General features: G+C 48.3%; 1 protein-coding gene across 1 annotated transcript in view; it reads left to right on the forward strand.

Moving 5' to 3' along the window:
- Positions 1 to 20,787, forward strand: part of GMCL1 (germ cell-less 1, spermatogenesis associated) — a 979,035-nt gene that overhangs the window by 618,205 nt on the left and 340,043 nt on the right. The window contains exon 7 of the mRNA XM_069618907.1: positions 6,486 to 6,570. Coding sequence (XP_069475008.1) covers positions 6,486 to 6,570 — 85 coding nt within the window. The remainder of the gene's footprint in view (positions 1 to 6,485; positions 6,571 to 20,787) is intronic.

Here is a 20,787-nt window from a genome sequence, read left to right on the forward strand (position 1 = left end):
TCCGTGCCCCAGAGGAGCTCCTGAATGAAGCCAAATAACAGATCTTAAGGTTCCTCTGGCAGAATCAGAAACTCAGGGTGGGATATGAGACGCTAATATTGCCAAAAGATCGCGAAGGCCTTGGGCTCCTGGACCCAATGCTATATTACAGGGCCGCACAACTCGGGGCAATGGTCCCGCATCTGAGGGAAGACCCCAGGAGGCAGTAGGTATACTTGAGAACCAACACTTTCTCACCAACACTTGCTCCCAACTACGGTGGGGGAATGCCTCTGGGTTCCTAGGGGGAGGCTCCCGAGGAGAATTCCAGAACACTGATTTCTTGGGGTCTGCTGGGAAGTTCTGGGCATGGGAGGAAGGACAGGGGGAATCACAATCTGGCCCTCCCCGATGAGGCATATTTGGGCTCCACCGGTACAGGATGCTATACCAGAGGTTGCGAGGTACCAGTCATGGTTTGAAGGAGGGCTTGCTCGGGTGTGACAGTGGTGGAAGTGAGGGAAATTCCTTAGAATTCAGGAACTGGAAGAGGGCCTGGGCATAGGTGAACTACCAGTATTCCTGTACCTTAGACTAAAGGGTATCTTCACAGCAGAAAGGTGGAAGGATCGGTTTCAGAGGAGACTCACGCCAGTGGAGGGGGTCATCGATGGGCATACAGAAATGAAAGGTCTTATCTCGCACCTTTATGGCGCTCTGTTGTAATCAAGGGGGGGGCTGCGTCCAGGGATTTTGCCATAGATGGGAACGGGACCTGGGTATGGAATTGGATGACGATCTTTGGAGACAGATATGCAGGAGAGCCATTAAGCCTTCAATCTCTTGCCAGTATAAGCTTCATGGCCTGTAGTTACTGCATCGCTGGCAATATGATCCAGTGCGCCTCTCCAAGATGTTTCCCACGGTTAACCCCCAATGCTGGCATGGATGTGGTGAGGCAGCAGACTATTGGCACATGTAGTGGGGCTGTCCCAGAGTGCAGATTTATTGGGCATATGTCCGGGGTTGTATTAAGGACGCGGGGGGGAGGGGCAGTTCGAGCCTGACCCTATGTTGGTACTTTATGGCCTCGAGAGAGGGGAGGAAGGATGGTACGCTCTCCCGTCGCTTGGGCATTTTCTCCTCCTGGCTGGGCTGGCATGTCGTGCCAGGTTTTGGAAGAGGGCATCCCTCCCCACCTTGAAAGAATGGTGTAGCACAGCAAGTGATATTTACCTCATGGAAAAGAGAACTGCGATAGTCCACGGAGGGAGTGCCACCGTAGAAAAGGATTAGCAACAATTTTGTAATACCTTTTGGGTGAAGTCACAAAGGACTAGCGGGGCCTGCGGCAAAACCCAGTTCGGCCCGGAGAGATGATGGTTAATAGACGTGTAGCACAAAGTATTTTAGGTTGTGACTCACATACTTGGGACCATCCGGATATTGATTAATTTGCTTTTAGTGTTCAAACCCAGCAGCATCGAAAGCTGTTCCCTTGGGCGAGGGTGGAGGTGAATGAGGTGTGGGGGAGAAGCTCAGGGGGGAAAGTTACAGCAAAAGATTTGTTCATAGAGGGCTTGTCCCTCGTGTCGAATTGTTACTTAATGTTTTACCTTGCTTGAAAATCAATAAAATGTAATTTACAAAAAGAAAAACGGCTCTTTTATTAGTTCTTGACAATGGTTCCGGTTGTGGATCTATCTTTGAGGTGATGGAGAAACATGTTCCTCTAATCTGCTAAACACTAGAACATCATGAAAGCCACCATTCTGTAGTCTTTAGCCTCCTAATAATATCTTAAGCAGCTTCTCTTATTGTTACAGCGGAAATGCCTCGACAATACCTCTCGATCTTTCTCTTAAAAATGTGCATTGCATAACAGAAAACATGGTATCAATTTGAAGGTCACTTTTTTAACAATCTCGGAAAGTTGTGTTAACGTACACTAAGCTAACTGCAGTTTGAAATGTAATTGCTCATGTTTAGAATTCTGTTAAAGGGCTCCTATAACGTTAGCTGGGTTTGAAGAAAGCAAAAATGAACGTTTTGAGAAATCAGAGTTCAAAATTGAAATTTTTCTCAAGTGTTCAAGTCTTGCATAGGTTCTCTGAAACTGAATTGTCTGTGCCCTAAGTCAGAATAGTAAACCCTGGATACCTCATAAGAGTATAAATAACAATTGACCATATAGTTTGCAGGTGTTTCTAACCTTACGGGTACATTCACTGCTGAAGTAGCATTCCACACTAGCAAGCTTTTTAATAGCTTTTTTGAGGGTTGAAAATAATACACTTTTGCAGATAAGTAGCAACCATTTCTGTTGGTGCTTCATTAGAGAGATGTGTGAGAAACCTGAAGGTGTCTCAACCGCTAGTCCTCAGGGATCTGTCATCCAGGTGGCCAGGACACAGCCACCGCTTTTGGATCCAGCTCCTGGGGGTAGACCAGTGCAGGAGGATCACCTGGGTGAGAGGTCTTCAGGGAGTGGAAGTGGGACACCAGATGGAGAGACGTGGTATCCCCTTCCCTGTACCACCTTTACCCCATCCTACCAAGTAGGATACTTAGGAACTCATCCCCCTTTCCCAACACAAACATTTCCTCACAGACCGCTCACTATGAGAAAAAATGGACTAACACCCGAGCCGTATACCGGACAGGCATGGTATCAACAGTAAGACCGACACAAGTGACCACAGTTCAAAGGTGTTTATTGAACTCAAAAAGGGTTTGAAAAACGCCTATCTAATCCTAAATCTACAGATGGGAGCAAGCTGCAACCATCAAATAATAACGCAGTCCTAGTAGTGTCTTGTCAAAATATAAGGGCATATACTAATAAACCTTTTGCCAATCCTTACCTCTAAATACAAATAGTGTGGGAAACAATGTTACGAAAAATAAAGTGGTGTTCACAAAATGATAAGTAAAGATGTTGGTTTCCCTTCTCCCACGTTTTCAGCACCGGACAAGGTGGTACTCTCGAGCTTGGCACGGTCTCTGGCTTCTCGAGCATGAGGGTACAGTTCAATCATTAGCGTCAGGGCATTCCATTCCCAAGTCTCTTTGCCTTTCAAAGTCCCTTCATTCAGTGGGCCTGATGCCACAAACAAACAATAAGTTCTTTTCCTCTTTCAGATTTTCCCAAGTACTCAATTTCTTAGGCGATTCACTATTCATCTCTGATCCCCTTCAACTGGGCTCGGATCCTCTCAACACAATGTTTGTAAATTATTTATGCATCCAATTTCTCGTAGGATATTCTTTCTCAGGTGACTCACGGTTCAGCCCAGATCCCCTTCAGTCGGGCTCAGATCTTGGATAAAAGTTCAATCACTAATCTTCTTTTTAATTGTGTTAAAGTTGCTTGCCACATACACTTCATACGCTGTTCTCTTCAGTTTTCACTATATACACTATATACATTGTTGCCGCTTGCAGCCTTGGCTTCAACACAGAGCGGTCTGCTATCAGTCTCCCCAACTCACCAGCTGTGCTGACTTCACCAGCGCTGATTTGTTGTAGGAGCCAAGGACAGTACCACAGTGGCAAACGATTCTCCCCGCCTTGACTATCGATGCGGGAGAGCACCGGGTACCTCGGACACACAATGCTGCTTCCTCATGTGCTTTGCCTTGCTCAGTTTGTGCTTTTGTGCTCCGCCTTTTATCCATTTGGGGAAGTGTAATGGAAGTCGGGTGTGTGTAATGGCCAGCAGTAATTGCCTGAACCAGCCTGTCCATTATATTGGGACATGTCAGGTATACGGCTCGGGTATTATTCTGTTTTCTCTCATAGTGAGCTGTCTGTGAGGAAATGTTCGTGTTGGGAACGTGTGTGGGGGAATGTTGAGTTCCTAAGTATCCTACTTGGCAGGATGGGGAAAAGGTCTTATACGGAAGAAGATACAGCATCTTGCCATTCAGTGTCCCACTTCCACTCCCAGAAGACCCCTCACCAAGGCGATCCTCCTGCACTGGGAACTGGATCCAAAAGCGATGGCCGTGTCCAGGCCACCTGGATGACGGATCCCCAGGAACTAGCGGGTGAGACACCTTCAGGTTTCTCACAATGTCTGTTCGGTATCCAGCTGAAAGGTGGCAAATGTGAAAAGTGATAAGAATTGTGAAATCAAAGTGGTCCTGCAATGGGTCAAGCCCTGTTCAAATTTTAAAGTCTTCGATAGTTAATGAAAACGTATATGAGGTTGGTTCGAGCCCGGCAGAGGGAGACTAATGGAACATTGTGTTAAAAGCGATCTGAGCCCAATTGTGGAGGATCCGACATCTGAGCCCGGCTGAGGGGGCTCGGGTTGAACCGTGTGTCACTCAAGAAAGAATATCCTACGAGAAATTGGAGGCTTAAATAATTTACGAACATTGTGTTGAGAGGATCTCAGCCCAGCTGAGTGGGATCCGAAGTGTTAGAGTGAATCGCCTAAGAAATTGAGTACTTGTGAAAATCTGAAAGAGGAAAATAACTTATTGTGGGTTTGTCACATCAGGCCCTCTGAATGAAGAGACTTTGAAAGGCAAAAAGACTTGGGCACGAAAGGGCCTGATGCTAATGATTGAACTGTGTCCTCGTGCTAGAGAAGCAAGACTGTGCTAAGCTCGACTGTACCACCTTGTCCCGTACTGAAAATGTGGGCAAGGGAGGCCAACGGACTGAACATCCTGACATATCATTTTGTGAACACGTCTTTCTTTTTCCTAACATTGTTTCTCACACTATTTGTACTTAGAGGTAAGGATTGGCAATAGGTTGTTTATTATAGGCCCTTTTATTTTGACAATACACTACTAGGACTGCGTTATTATTTATTGTCGTAGCTTGCACCCATATGTAGATTTAGGATTAGATGGGCGTTTTTCAAATTCAATAAACACCCTTGAACTGTGGTCACTTGTGTCTGTCTTACTGTTGATACCATGCCTTTGTTACATATGCTTTACCTCTATTTTTGTATAATTAAAAATGCATCAAAAAATAAGATGCAACTGAATTCAAAAGAATTTCCATTAATACCAGAATAAAGATAATCTGTGAATGTTTGTTTAGCTTTTTTGTAAGGTTTAATTTGATCACCTCCGGGTGAAATACTTCAAAAGTTGAAAAGTGCAAAAAGCAAATGACCAGCCATCTGACGAAAGGAAATAAGTTTAAGAATTTAATTCACTAAAAAGGTGCTTTCAAAGATTTGACTTCACATGCAAAACTAACAAAGATCTATTTTGGAATCGCATGAGGAGTGGAAACCAAATATCCTTAACCTTGACGAATCATAGATTTACTAAGAAAGTGCTAGAACTTAATTTTCTGGTTCATGATAACATGACAAATTGTATGTATACGGAATTATTTTACTACTGTAAGGTTTTATAGGAAGTAGTATAATGTTACATGATGATTTTATGGTCTTGTATATTTTATGGTTTCATTTTAACTTTTGCACATACAAAATAAAACCATTAAGTCCAACATGTACAGGGTCACAAGGCAGCAGTATATCTGTTAGATTACAGATGGATCACACTAAATCTAAAAAAAAATATCACCCTGAGCTAAAACCAACGATTGGGACCTGATAGATAAGGAACAGTTGGGGGCTGCTGAGTGACAGGAGAGTGAACGCCTTCCTTGTCCTGGACAGTGGGAAGCGTGAAAATATTGGGTATGATCGCTTCATGCATTCACCATCTAGTACATATTTCACCATCTAGTATATATTTAGAGACTGTACACGTGACTGTTAAAGACAATGTTCTTATGCCAGACAGGACTGGGAGGCTCTAGTGGCAGTGAACTGCTTGGCCTTATCTAAATATCAGACACGACTTTGGGCAAGAGAAACCTGTTTTTAAAACGCATGTAAACATGTATGTCCCAAACATGTTTTTTGACCAGTCCTAAAGCTACTGCCCATGTTTCTTAAATAATTACTCTTAAACTATTACAAACGTTTATTTTTTGTAATTTACCACATTAAATAAATGCTCTCGGCACATCACACAAATAATGTAATGCCGTGCCTATATCCATTCTAAACCAATATGGAACGAAACCCACCTCGTTTTTAATATGAGGACACTAGCCGGTCCAATGTTGTCTCCTTTTATATAGACACCCTAATTTTGTTAGGTGCCTTTTCGTCTATATTTATTCTTGGCTTGTGTCAATCTGTCGATTTTGTGCTAATTGAAAAAAAGAGATGGGATTTTTGTTGTTTTATGTACTTTTAAAATGTACCTGTCGAATTCCTTATGTTGGGGAAAGTATCCAAAACATGTTAAGCTATCATGACTCACTCAAGGCATTGGTAATAGCTTCCTTATACTGTTGCCTGCCTGCATCTGCTGTCCCTGCAAACGTTTTGATTGTGTTTAAGACACACATGCTTCATTAAACGGGATCTGCACCTAAAGCCTTGAGTGCTGTTATGGAATACATTTGTGTAGTGTGATGTTTTGTAACAAAAGCTCTTGCCTCGTTCTCTCTTGCAGCACCAGTATGATGACCCAGCTTATTAGCTCTCATGACCTGTTTGTAATGCAGGTGGAAATGGACGTGTACACAGCGCTGAAAAAGGTACACTGCTATATAGCTTCTGGCTGCACTGTGAAGATAACCTTGTTGCTGGCGTTGCCTCGTCTTCTTTTTCGAAGAAATTGTATCCTTACTCATTAGTAAGGCTTTAACTGAAGCTTTAACAGTGCCTTTCAAGACATAAGCAACACTGAAGATGGATGGATGGATGGTTTTGAATAAAACTTTACCACTGACAATTACTCTTGGCCAGGAGGATAGCTCAGGGGCAACACGTTTGTCATGGAAGCAAGATAATGCAGAGCAACACAGGCTCTAATCCCGGTCCTGCACTTAGAGACTGGTCTCTGGTATTACATTGTTAAAGATTAATTGATGAATGAATTACTTACTCTGGGCAAACCTCGACACCATCATTTCTCAACTTGCTATACCATTATAGAAGGGGAAAGACCCTGTGTGAATCAGGTTTGGTCCTAACCAAAAGGGGGCAGTTCAGTCTGAACTGCTAGGTCACATCACTTTTTTTCAAGACCACAGGCATGTTTCAGCCTCTTTGACCCTCATCAGTGAGGTGTAGCTTAGGGCTCTAGGCACAACAGGCTCAGGATTTACGCCTGGGCAAAGCTCAGGATTTACGTCTGGGCATACCCGCCCCCTCATTATGTCCGAAAACATGTCTGGGGTTGCCTGTGGTCTCATGCATAAGGCATATAACCTAGCAGTTTGGGCTGGAGTGCCCCTTTTGAGGTGGATCTAAACCGGATGTGCATATGGTATTTGTCTTTCTTTAAATGGCTTGGCAAGTTGAATAATGGGGGATCTTAACGGTTCTCCAGAGGAATACACATCGTTATGATTAAAAATCTTCTAGCCATCGCCCTTTAGTTTTAACTTTTAGGACAAACCTTTATTTTAATTCTTGGATGTGAAAGCAGAATGTATTATTCCCCCCTTATGAATTATGAATACAATGAAGTGAGTATGAAGCAGAATTGGAGAAATATGGTTTCTGTCAGCATACCACATGGCTGCGCATCTTTGAGTCACTTTTAGTAGCTTCAGTTGTGTGATAGGATTTCTCAATTTTTATGTGCCACTTCGATTGGTGCTTCTTAAAAAGAGGATCGGATATCCTTGGTGTGTTTTTAATACGTAGTTGCAAAATATCCCTCTGTAGCTGGAAATGCTCTTGATTTTCAATTTCAAATGATCTATTTTGTATCTTGACAGCTAGAGACTTATTTAGAGGTTGGGGCAAGAGTAAAATATTGTCTGAACAGAAATGGGTCCAATGGGCAAATAGCCCCCTATTCAAAGGAAAGGTTGTAAAGAGAAAATGTCCTACAATTCAATTAGTGCCAGTATTTCCTTTACCACCGTGAACAAGCATTGGCAATGTCAACCGTTTGGGCTTTTGTGTAGTGTGACAAACCAGAAGGAGAACTCGTGCCAGAGGACATGTCATAAAAAGGTTTTGCTAAAAGGGGAGATCCCTTCCTAACAAATGATACTAAGGTACTAGCCAACAGTCATAATACCAAAATTGGTCCTCTGTCCAAAACCTATCCTCTAAACTGGCCTTACTACTTAGAACAAATATAAAAGAAAGACTAGGCAGAGTGTCCTGCCTTCAGAGTTGTTCACCCCCATTTCTGTCAGGGCTTCCAGCAATCCCTCCTGGTTACGGGTCCAATGTTTCTCTGTTGAAAACACTCCCTGCGTTAACAGCTCTTGACTATTCTTTCCTAGTTACAAACGTTTCTCAAGTTTGCAAAATAAAGTCTCAGGTTTCTGAGAAGATCAAATGTTCAAGTTGTGGCAGTTGTAGGGAAACCTGCTTAATCCTTCTCCACGACTTGGGTGGGATTCTCCCCATTAGATTCATGTATTGTTTACCTCTGTGATCCCCTTGAACTGGTTCTTCACTCGTCTTATGGCCCCTCTGGCTCACTTGGGTTTCTGTCGCAATGTCTCACTTACTTACCAGGGGTATTAGTAGCCCCTCTTTCCATATGTGTCTCGGTTCTATTTTGTGATTGCAATACTCTGGTTTCTCAGGCTCCCGTAACGCTTAGTGTTACTTGCTTCTTTCTCTGTCTGGGCCTTTCTGCCCCCGATATGGGGTTAGAGCAATCCTGCCTTCTTCACCCTTTTCTCTCTGGTCTCTCCGAACCCCCCCCCCCTCCACTGTGATCAACCCAGGTACCTTTTATGTTGCAGCTTGAGCTCCTGTGAGGCTAACGTCTGCGCGGTAGTGGTGACGTTGTCCATGGCTTTCTGGCCTTTCAACCTGGATACAAGCAAGTTTTGCAGTCTGCTCATCTCAGCGTTTCTCTACTCCAAGACTTCCTCGTTGCGATTCTTTCCTCCCTGGCGGTGTGGGTTCGGTGTAATTTCTCAGGCCCTTGGGCCACCATGTACTCCACATGGTCGCACCTCCAGATATGGCCGGCTCCGCCCGGCCTGACTTGCAGACTCCACACGATTCTGTGCCGGGTCGGCGGCATCTCTCTCCTTCTCCAGCTTCTCCCCAATCCACAGCTGGCTCTGCTGTGCAGTGAGGCTCCACCTCTCAGTGACTTGCTCAGATAGGAGGCTCACCTCTGCATATTGCTTCTCCTCCATTCAAGGGTGATCTAGCCTTTATTCTCGATCCGTGATAAAAAAGGGGTGTGTTTATGTTCAGTTGTGAAGCCTGCGGTGAGATAAGCATTGTCTTGAGCCAAACATCCAAAGGCACTTTCAGTATTACTTTGAGTCCCACAGCTTAATGTAACATCATTTTCTATGATTCCTGTGTATGCAGATATTCTTTTAGTTATGGGGAGTTCCCCATGGGAATTGGTGTCCTTGTCCCTGTGAGGGGAGTCGCTCCCTGTGAGGGCCAGCTTTCCCAAACCCCTAGGGAGAGTTTTGCTGAGCGGGCACACCTCCCTAGCCTCAAAGGGGCTTGCTCCTCCAGTGAAAAAGGGATAAAGCCTTCAGATGTGTCGCAGTAGGCATGGGAAAGGCACTTGCCAGGCACTGCTGTAGTGATAAAAACTGGCTATCGATGGTAGTAGGTGTAAAAGGATGAAGTGCATGGGTATCTAATAGCAGTGCCTGGCATTGCCTAATACTTATACACAAGTCAAAACTGTTCGCTTTGCCAATGTTTGTTTTTAAGAGGACTTCAGTGAAGGACATGCATAGTGCTTATAAATAGAGTGGTTGAATCATGATCTGGTTAAGACATTTTTATTACACCAGTAGCACATTTACAGCTCCAACTAAGCCATTCACTCTCGGAAGATGACTTTGAAAAAAACAATGGCAGGCACAAATGCAAGGTTTGATGGTAAAGCCTGTTTAAAGCAAGCTCACAGTTCCTGCCCTGGGAAGGGACAGGAACAGAGTGGGAATGGCCACAGGGATTAGCACGGCCATGGGTAGTCAATGGGTGGGGTAAATAACCAAACACCCACCACCTTTGTGCACCTCATATTCCATATCCCTGTCTGTACTCTTTATACAATAGTTTTGACTTATTAATAGCCCAAACTAAAAATAAAGCCAAGCGATTAGCATCTTGCCCAAAAAGCGCCTTCTTTGAAGTAGAAGAAAGGACTATGAACCTGTTCTGCAAATCCCATCATAAACAAGCCCTATATTGTCAAAACAGGGAAACAAATTGTTCCTGATCTTTTCAAGGTCTAATGTGTGGCTACTGTCCATCGTCCAATTTTTTGGCTCCACTGACATCTGTCTATTACCATTAAAGACATCCTTGTAGGACAATTTGCAATGACAACCAGTATCCATTAATCTGAGCATGTTTTTCTAGGTGTTAGTAGCATTTTTACAAGGACAGTGCCAAAATCTGATGAGTGGCAATGCGCTCTTACTACAGTGGAACCAATGGTATACTCCTGTTGTCTGCGTTTCCTCATGCTTTTTCCTCCAACCTCTAAGTGAGCTTTTGTGTGTGTGTGTGTGTGTGTGTGTGTGTGTGTGTCGAAAAGCACAGCAGAGGAAAAAAAACGCACTCCACCATGAGGTACTGCTGGTCCCAAAAATGACAAACTCGAATCAAAGTAAAGACGCGAGTTTTAATGATGGTAAGAAAAAAGGCTAAAAAGCAAAACGCACACAGCAAACAAAGCAGGACGCCAAGGATGGGTCCTGAACGACGCGTTTCGCGCTTCCCTGAGTGATTGGGAACCAGAGTGAAAAACACAATACATATTGCACAGTTCTCCAGCATGGGGTCTGGCATGGATTCACATGCTCATGAATATTCCCCGTCGTCAGGCTGGGAATCCTCAGTAAAGAAAAAAACAGTATCAGTTTCGTTTCTGATCTGTCTTTCGTAGTAACAACCAATCACTGGTCTCTGCGTCATACTGACCACAGCCAATGACTGCCCTCTACCTAAGCACCGCCTCTGGCAGCCATCTTCAGATTTTTACCGCACGTTCATGTGTTGGGATCCTCGTGCTATTGCTCTCGAGCGTTAGTGCTATTTTTTCACGTTTTTTTCTCAAAAACTTCGCTTTTTCGGTCAAAAGAACCTCAAGCTCCACCGACTCACTATCCGATCAACGGGGACCCGTGTCGGATTCGTCTGTGCCCCTCAAGGGTGAAGATTCGTCGAGCTACGCTTTTGGAGGACTCCAGAAGTTTCTCAGGCCCGGTCATGGCCCAGGAGAAGGGAAGCTCGACGCCCGGAAAGCTGTTCAGGGTCTGCCCTGGATGCCAGCTGCAGAACGTCTTCAAGGAGGACGAACACTCCTTTTGTCTCTACTGCCTACATGAGGACAAGACACACGTGGAGAAGGACTGTGCGTTTTGCGGCAACATGTCGGAGCGGACCATGAAGGACCGCCATCAACGTCTCGCCAACTGGCTAGAAGGGAAGAGCCCGTCCGGCGAGAAGAAGAAGAAGAAATCTGAGCGGTCTTCTAAGTCCTTTGAGGACGCCCCGGCGACGGGGGTCCAACATAAGGCCAAGCACCGCGAGTCCGCTGGCACCGGGAGCGCCGAACGGTCGGGCTCTACGGGCGCCAGGCAGGGCGCACCCTCCCCAACCACGAGCCAACGCTCTGGGTCGGGTAAGAGGAAGGCCGAGCACCCGGCGAAGCTCCTGGAGAGGCCCCGGTCGAGCTCGAAGGCCCCATCGGAGGGGGAGCGAGGCGGTGTCCCCCCCTCAAGGATAAGGCGGTGAGCGCACCTAAGGTAGTGAAGGCCTTAATCCATCCGGCCAAGCCCTCTATCGAAACTGTCGCGGCGGCCCTGGCTCAGCCTGTGCAGGCTACACCAGTGGTGGCGACCTCGGGGCTCAGAGTCTCCCTGCCACCTCGGAGGGAGTCATCTTTTGTGCCCATCGATAGGACCCCCGTGAAATCCCCCGTGGGGAAGAAAAAGGGGGGGGGCAGGGCGTCGTCGTAGATTCGGCCTCAACCTCGGAGGAGGAGCTGGTCGAAGCCTTAAGCCACGGCCTCGGCGTGGAAGAAGACCGACCCGTCGGGATGGATCCCGACGCAGGTGACGACGACATCGTCGAGGGTACCGACGGGGCCCCTGATCGCCCGTCGGATTCCCCTCTGCCAGCGCCGCGAGACAACTCGGCGGCCATTTTGTTGGCTATACAGTCCTTATGCTCAGAGATAAGGACGAGACTACCGTTGCCGACGGAACCTCTCCCGTCGGGGGACCCAGAACCGGGACCTTCTGGTGTTCCCCCTACCAAGAAAAGAAGGATCCACCCTCCGCCTCCTTTTCAGCCGTCGCGCCCCTTCCAGCCCTCCTCCCCGTCCACCCGAGGGGATGATACGGGGACTGACACGGCAGCGACGGGTACGGACGACGAGGTATACGACGAGGATGTACCGTCGTCGCCTCCCACCAGGGCTTCTCCGCCCGACGAGATTGGATCGTTCCACTCCATGATCTCCAGGGCATCCGAGCTTTTTCAACTCTGCCCTGAGGAGAAGAAGAAGGAAGGTTTCCTTTATCAGCGGCGCGAGGCCAAGAGGAAGACGGTCCTCTCAGTGCCTCTATTGGACGACATTTGGGATGAGGGCCTCACCCTCCTCAAGAACCCTTCCACGACGCCAGCTAGAAGAGACCGGTACGAGAAGAAGTACCGGGTCCCGGACACGGCCCCCCTGTGCCTCCGGGCGCAGCCTACCCCGGACTCCGTCGTCTCCGCGGCGGCCAGGAAGAAAGCGGGGGGGGGGTGCGGCCTCCACATCGACTTCCCCACCGGACGGTGAGGGAAAGAAATTGGACGCTATGGGACGCAGAGTCATCTCGTCGGCAGCGACGACGATTAAAGCGGCCAACGCCTTGGCTATCGTGGCCCGCTACGACAGGGAGCTCTGGTACAAACTGGCTCCCCTGCTGGACTTCCTGCCGGACGACAAGAGGACAGAGGCCCTGGAGATCCTGCAGGAAGGTGAGGTGGCTTCGGACCACGCCATTACCGTTGCGACGGACATCGCCGACACTGGGTTCCGCCAGTTGGGCAACGGCGTTTGCCTTAGGCGGCGTGGATGGCTCAAGGCTACGGACTTCCGTCAAGACGTTCAGACCAGAGTCCTGGACATGCCCTTCGATGGGAACAACCTGTTTGGCAAAACAGTGGACGATTCCCTTCAGGCCATTAAAGCGGACAATGAGACGGCCCGGGCCCTGGGAGTTCTGCAGCAACGACGGACGCCCTTTCGGAGCAGCGGAGGCAAGGGCGCCTCCAAAGGTTCAGGCGGCGGTTTCTCCACCTACCGTCAAGCGGCCCGCTCGTCGTCTCAGGAGGCCTACAGAGGACGAGGCAAGTCTGGCGGACTCCGCCGTCGTCGCCAAGGAGGTCAAGGCGGCAAAGCCTCGTCCAAGCAGGATTGAACCGACCGTGGGGTCGGGCCCCCACCGAAGCACCCCGGTGGGAGGCCGGCTGGCGAGCTTCGTCAGCGTGTGGGAGTCCATCTCCACCGACCGTTGGGTGCTGGATGCCTTGGCCCGGGGCCACGCGCTCGAGTTTCAAAGAAGGTGTCCACGCGTCCCCCCCGTGGCCAGGAAAGAACTTCACGTCCCTCAACTTCTCCTGGAGGTAAAGGCGATGCTCAGGAAGGGCGCCATCGAACTCGTCCCAAAGAGGCTTCGGGGCTCCGGAGTGTACTCGAGATACTTCCTCGTGAAGAAGAAGACGGGGGGATGGCGCCCCATCCTGGACCTGCGACGTCTGAACAAGTTCATCAAGGCGCAAAAGTTCCGGATGGTCACCCTCCAGCACGTCCTGGGTCAGCTGGAGGAAGGAGACTTCCTGTCGTCGTTGGATTTGGAGGATGCCTACTTCCATATTCCCATCCTAAAGGGGCACCGAAAATTCCTCAGGTTTGTGGTCCAAGGGCGTCATTACCAGTTGAAAGCCCTCCCCTTCGGTCTGCGGTCGGCACCCAGGGTGTTCACCAAGTGCCTCGCACCGGTGGCGGCGCAGCTGCGCCGCGAGGGGATCCACGTCTACCCCTACCTGGACGACTGGCTCATCCGAGCCAAGACGAGGGAGCTCGCCGTGGTTCACACGGCAAGGACCGTCCAACTTCGCACGGACCTGGGATTCTCCGTGAACTACGCCAAATCCCACCTGGTACCCGCGCAAGACGCTCTGTTTCTGGGAGCGAGGCTCAACACAGTGTCCCTTCTGGCCTCCCCGTCGGAGGAGAGGACCAGGACCATCCTGGGCAAGGTGCAACGGATGTTGGTGGCCGACGCGGCCAAGGTGAGGTCCATCAAGTCCCTCCTCTTAATGATGTCTTCCTGCATCTACCTCATTCCCATGTGCAGGCTCCGGATGCGCCCGTTGCAGGAGTTCCTGGACGCGCGCTGGATCCAAACGACGGGCAACTTCGAGGAAAGGATCACACTCGACGAGAGTTTCCGACGAGCGATCCGGTGGTGGGACACCCGCGCGCATCTGACGGCGGGCATGGACTTCCAGACCCCAGCCCACCAGGAGACAGTGACCACGGATGCCTCCCTGGAAGGTTGGGGAGCGCACACCGAAAATCTGCACGCAAGGGGCCTTTGGCTCCCGACGGAGAAATCCTTACATATCAACGTCCTGGAGCTCCGTGCAGTGTTTTGGGCCCTCAGGTCCTTCCTTCCGTCCCTCAAGGGCAAGGTGGTGAGGATCTTCACCGACAACACCACCACCATGTTTTACATCAGAAAACAGGGCGGAACCAGGTCCCCAGCACTGTCCAAGGAGGCGCAGGACCTGTGGCATTGGGCAGTCGCCCAAGGGATGTTTCTGGTGCCGTTTCATCTGGCAGGGATAAAAAACACCATCGCCGACTCACTCAGCAGGGAGCTGCGCTCGTGCCACGAGTGGGAACTACGGCAGGATCTAGTGGATCGCCTCTTCCGACGGTGGGGCACACCCCAGATCGACCTGTTCGCGACGGCGACGAACTCCAAGTGCCGGAGGTTCGCCAGCAGGTTTCCCCAGGCGAGGAGCATGGGCGATGCTTTCTCGTTCCCCTGGGAGGGCCTGTTCCTCTACGCGTTCCCTCCTTTGCCACTGCTAATCCGGCTCGTCAACCAGCTCAAGAGGTCACGGTGCAGGATGATCCTCGTCGCACCTGCGTGGCCGAGGCAGATATGGTTCCCGGACCTTCTGGACTTGTCAGCGTCCCCGCCAATCAAGCTGCCGGTGGACACGGATCTGCTCTCCAGGGAAGGAGGCGCCATCCTCCACCACGACCCGAAATCGCTGAACTTGCAGGCCTGGCTCCTGCAGCGCTAGAGTTTGGAGGATACGACATACCGGCCGACTGCAGAGAGGTTCTTGCAAAGGCCAGGGCGTCCTCGACTCTTAAATGCTACGGACACAAATGGAAGAGGTTCTCTGTCTGGTGCCACGCACAGAAGATTAACCCTCTACGGATTACGGCTCCCCAAGTTCTGCCGTACCTGCTGACGCTGGCCAAAGCTGGACTGGCACACGCGTCCATCAAGATTCATCTGGCTGCGATCTCCCGATACACCAGGACCACGGGACGGACGTCCTTGTGGTCTCATCGTCTGGTGAAAGAGTTCATGAAGGGACTGTTCAGATCGTTCCCGCCGGTGAAGGCTCCGGCCCCGGCGTGGGAGCTCAACGTGGTGCTGACCAAGCTCATGGGACCTCCGTTCGAGCCTCTGCACTCGGCCCCGTTGAAGTTTCTGTCGTGGAAGACAGCGTTTCTTGTGGCCATCACCTCCGCACGACGGGTGGGAGAGATCCAGGCCCTTTCCTGCAAGGCCCCGTACTTGACTTTTCACGACACGAGGGTGGTGCTCAGGACGCACCCCTCCTTCATGCCCAAGGTACCGTCGGACTTCCATCTCAACGAACCCTTGGTGTTGCCTGTATTCTTCCCGTCGCCTTCGTCGCCGGCTGAGAGGACTTTACACTCGCTGGATGTGGCTAGAGCGCTGAAGTTCTACGTGGACCGCACGAAGTGTTTTCGGAAGACGTCACAACTCTTTGTGAACTTTGGACCTGTCAATCAGGGGAAGGCTCTCTCGAAGGCTTCCATTTCCAGATGGCTCTCCGGCTGTATCATGTACTGTCATCGGTTGGCAAACCGACCGCTGCCCGGCCGTCCGAGAGCCCATTCCACCAGAGCGATCGCAGCTACCACGGCGTTCCTTTCTGGTGTGCCCCTGCTGGACATATGCAGGGCTGCTACGTGGAGGTCGACGCACACCTTCACGAAGTTCTACTGCGTCGATCGGGATTCCAGGGAGGAGTCCAGGGTCGGCCAAGCAGTGCTGCGCAACCTGTTCGCCTGAGGTGAGCCTGGTGAGGAGGTAAGATGCTTAATGTTGAGTTTGATGCAATGCTTAATGTTGAGCCTTTGCCACCTCCCGTGGTTGTGCATGTGTGTACTGCTATGTATTCTTTATTCATGAGCATGTGAATCCATGCCAGACCCCATGCTGGAGAAGGAACAAGTTACTTACCTGTAACTGTTGTTCTCCAGCATGGGTCTGGCATGGATTCACATGCGAACCCTCCCGCCTACCCCTCTGCGGCTCTTCACTTGGTCATACTGCCACTTCACGTGCTTCCAAATCTGAAGATGGCTGCCAGAGGCGGTGCTTAGGTAGAGGGCAGTCATTGGCTGTGGTCAGTATGACGCAGAGACCAGTGATTGGTTGTTACTACGAAAGACAGATCAGAAACGAAACTGATACTGGTTTTTTCTTTACCGAGGATTCCCAGCCTGACGACGGGGAATATTCATGAGCATGTGAATCCATGCCAGACCCATGCTGGAGAACAACAGTTACAGGTAAGTAACTTGTTCCTTCTCCCTCTTCCATTTTGCCTGTCTCCACAAGTCAACCACTATGCCGTAAAAACCAGGGCAGCCATATTAGACTGGAGTAAAGTCCAAGACATATCAATGATAAAAACAATTAGATATGGCAGTATAATACATTGCACAGTAAAGTAAGTCAAGAAACATGTTTAAAATGTCACAAAATAAGAGGTAAGCATAATACTGAAAAATAAGTCCCATGGTTAAAAATTAAGGATAATGGATATGGATGCATACACAAAAATATCTTTGTTTGGAAATGAAAACATCACTTTCCGAAACGTGCAGTCAATAGCTATAACATAAAATGCAAGTGCAATATTATGTAAACATATTAACATAGCAGCAGTATAACGTCAAAGAAAACCACATATAGAATAACAATATAGATATGAGGCCAGTGGTGGCTTGTTAAAAACAAATGCATCACTATCAGAAAAATGCGACCATCGAATTAAAACATGTTTCTAAAAATGCGCCATCAAGTGCAATAGCGAGAGATCTGATGAGTGGGGCAGCCCACAGCTACACCATAAAGTGCAAGTGCATTTCTATGTAAACATACCGACTTAGCAGCAGTGGACAATCAACCGAGGTTGTTTGATACTCATCAACTATGTATATATATCTCTTGGGTATGTTTCCGTACTCAAATGAAGCAATTTATCCGTGTTGCCCTCTGCTTTCCAAATGGAAAAGTGCACCCACTCCAACAACAAAAACAATTTCAACAAACATAATGAGCACGATTCTACACGGTCACAATCAACTTCCATTATCGCAAACATTCGGAAGTTACTTCTTTGCACCTCCACTTCTCTTCACACAGGGCACAGCGGTTTGTGTCGATGAACAGTTAATTACCAGCATAAAGTTTCAGTCTTTAAAGAGCTAAACGTTGTAATATGAATGCCTCCCCACGAGCTAAAACTGAAAGGTGCTGTATTTATGCTACTATGCAATCTTATGCCATCACAGGGACTCTGCAATGGGTCAATGTTGACAATTACACGTCTACAAAGACACATCATAGAGGCCCGTGTGATTGATGAAACTTAGATACTGTTCTTATTCTGCGGATACCTCTCATTCCATCTGATATGTTTATCCTTTTTAATGACCATTAATAAGTCACAGGGACCGATACCCCCTGCCTGGAACCGATCGGTGGTAATTCCGATATTTAAGAAGGGGGACTGAAGTGACCTTATGAATTACTGACTGATATTTACCTTTATGATACGCTAGAATGGCGTATGTTACGCCGGGAACAGCTAGTTATAATGTATTGCTGCTGAGACTAAAAGCGGGATCTCTGGCGGCCCAGAGAGCTGCACTACATCATACATTTGGCAAATTATCAATGCTCCCTCTGATTCAGTACTATTATAAGATGGTAGTTGTGCCTACGTTGACGTATGAAGCAGAGGTGGCCCTTTGTACCCCAAAATCCCCCTGGAATGTAGTAGGTGTGTTTTGGAAAAAGTCTGCTGGTGCCGAAACGTCTTCCTATTCAAATAATCAGTTAAGAACTAGGGCTACTATCACTCCAGGCGATGATTAATTGGAAGACCCTTAGCTTGTACAGGAACAATCTATTTTCAGAATATTCCCTCCTTTTATTGTTAAAGGATTCTGTGTTGTCACAATTAGAGGGATAATTGAATGGGAAAACAGTTGTTTAGAAATAGTGAAAGATGCTGATTTTGAAGTAGAGGTTCTGCTGATAAACCTGCGAGGGCAAAATCTAAGATTTGGAGGAAAGACTGAATAGTAACTCAAAACTAATGTTTAGAGTGGTACAATGGATTAGCAAACGTAATCACCTAACCAGTTACCAAACTTTCTTAAAAGAACTCTTTGTGCTTCCCATAGAGATCTCTTTTTAAGAGTTTGGTTTAATTTACTGCTGAGAAGAGGTCATGGGAGTCAGAAGGAAATTGGGAGGAACTGGGGTACTTACTGTTGGGCTGCCCCAAGTTATCTGAATGGAGAAGTCTCTGCTTAGGATCCATCGTAACCTTTTATACAACATTTTTTTTTTTAAACTTTAGTTTTTATTGGCATTTATGCAAGGCAATAACTGTTGGAACAGAGTTTATTGACTTCCTGATTGCCAAAAATAACATTTAACTGTTTCCCCACACCTCCCCAATCCATAACCATGAACAGTGGTTTCTTGAGCTCGGATAATTGGTCAAGAACAATGGGTGATACGTTATGAGTCCACGTCCCCTTCTGGGGATGATGTGACCAGAACATGAATTCACAAATGGTGCTTCCTCTCCCTGTGTCTTTAAATTTCTCCACCTTGAGCTTGATGTTGGCACCCCCTCCTGTCTTTCCATTCCTCACTGCCCTGCCACACCACCACCACTGCCTCTCCCCGTTGGGCACGGGACCATTAATTCCTTCAATGCACTTCCCATCCCCATTTCTGTCTCACCCCGTCCCACGCTGCTCGGAAGGTGCCTGGGTCATCATTCACCAGAGCGGTCAGCTTATCCATGAGGAACATGTTTTCCACTTTGTTCTGCCATTCCTCTTTATTTGGGGGTCACTGGGCTCTTCCATTTCTGCACCAGGGCTAACCTCCCCGCCCTTTGAATAGTTTCCCACATTCTGGGTATCTATGCGTGTCCGAATCCTTCGGGGGGACCAAGTAGCATTGTCAATGGGTTTTGTGGGAGCAGTTCCCCTGTGACCTCCGCCATCCATCCCCTCAAATCTTCCCAGTATTTTTGTATTTGCGGACAGTGCCAGCACATGTGTCCCCTTGATCCGACCTGCCCACATCACCTCTGACATTTCGGGGAAACCCATGTGAACATTTAGGATATTTTAAGTGGGCCTCTATGCCATCTCTGGAGGATTTTAAGGTTATGCTCCATGTCCGCCGTGAATAGATTCCCATGGAAAGCTATTTTGAAAACCCTGTTCCATCCCTCTCCGGTGAGCTCCTCCCCCGCTAGTTCATTCCAGTCCTGACTGAACCCCTGTCTCTCTGCTAGATTGCTGGTATTTATTATCTTGTACAATTTCAACACCATCCCCTTCCTTGAGTCCGGTGAGTCAAATACTTTTTCATGTCTGGTCAGATAAAAGACCCTTCAGCCTGAGGTATTCGAATAGCGAGATCATCCCCAGGCCCAGAGCTTCCTCCACTTCCTCATATGACACGAATTCTCCATCTCGGAACAGTTGACCCACCCTTTCCATTCCTTTGTCTGACGAGGACTGTGAATTCTTGAATCCCCTGTTCCCCAGCTTAAATACGGGGCCCCATAGCGAGGCCATTGGAGAGAGCCATGTCGACGGGTGTTCGGTATGCCCTCCATCCACAGGGACCACAATACCCCCAGGATTGTGTGATTCATTATCTTGCTCGGGATGGCCTTCCGAGGGGCCCAGAGGAGGTCCCGTACCTTAAAAGGGTGGGTGTCCATGTCTTCCAAATAAGTCCAATATGTGCCTTTGTCATCTTTCAAGTGTTCCAAGAGGAACCAGAGCTGTGCAGCACTAAAATAGTGGCAGAGGTCAGGCAGACCGAAGCCCCCTTCCACCCTAGGGAGGGTGAGAGTAGTTCTCTTGGTCCTTGGGGTCCTACCCTGCCAGATAAATGCTTGGACTGCTTTCTGGAGTTCCCTAAATATCCGGTCTGGAACTCTCGTGGGGAGGGCCGTAAAGAGATATAACAGTCTCTGTAAGACATTCATCTTTACTGCAGTCATTTGACCATACCAAGATAAAATCATGCTACCCCATCGTTTGAAATATGTCTTGATCTTGGTCATTATAGGCTCGTAATTGGCTAGTACCAGCTTTGGGAGATCAATGGTAAGGTGAATGCCCAGTTAGCGGATTGAGACTTTCTCAACTCTAATCCCCAGGAATGTGTCTAGGGGGTCCAAGG

Source organism: Ambystoma mexicanum, chromosome 10 (assembly GCF_040938575.1).
Source record: "Ambystoma mexicanum isolate Mex_15411 chromosome 10, UKY_AmexF1_1, whole genome shotgun sequence".
In the NCBI taxonomy this organism is placed as follows: Eukaryota; Metazoa; Chordata; class Amphibia; order Caudata; family Ambystomatidae; genus Ambystoma; species Ambystoma mexicanum.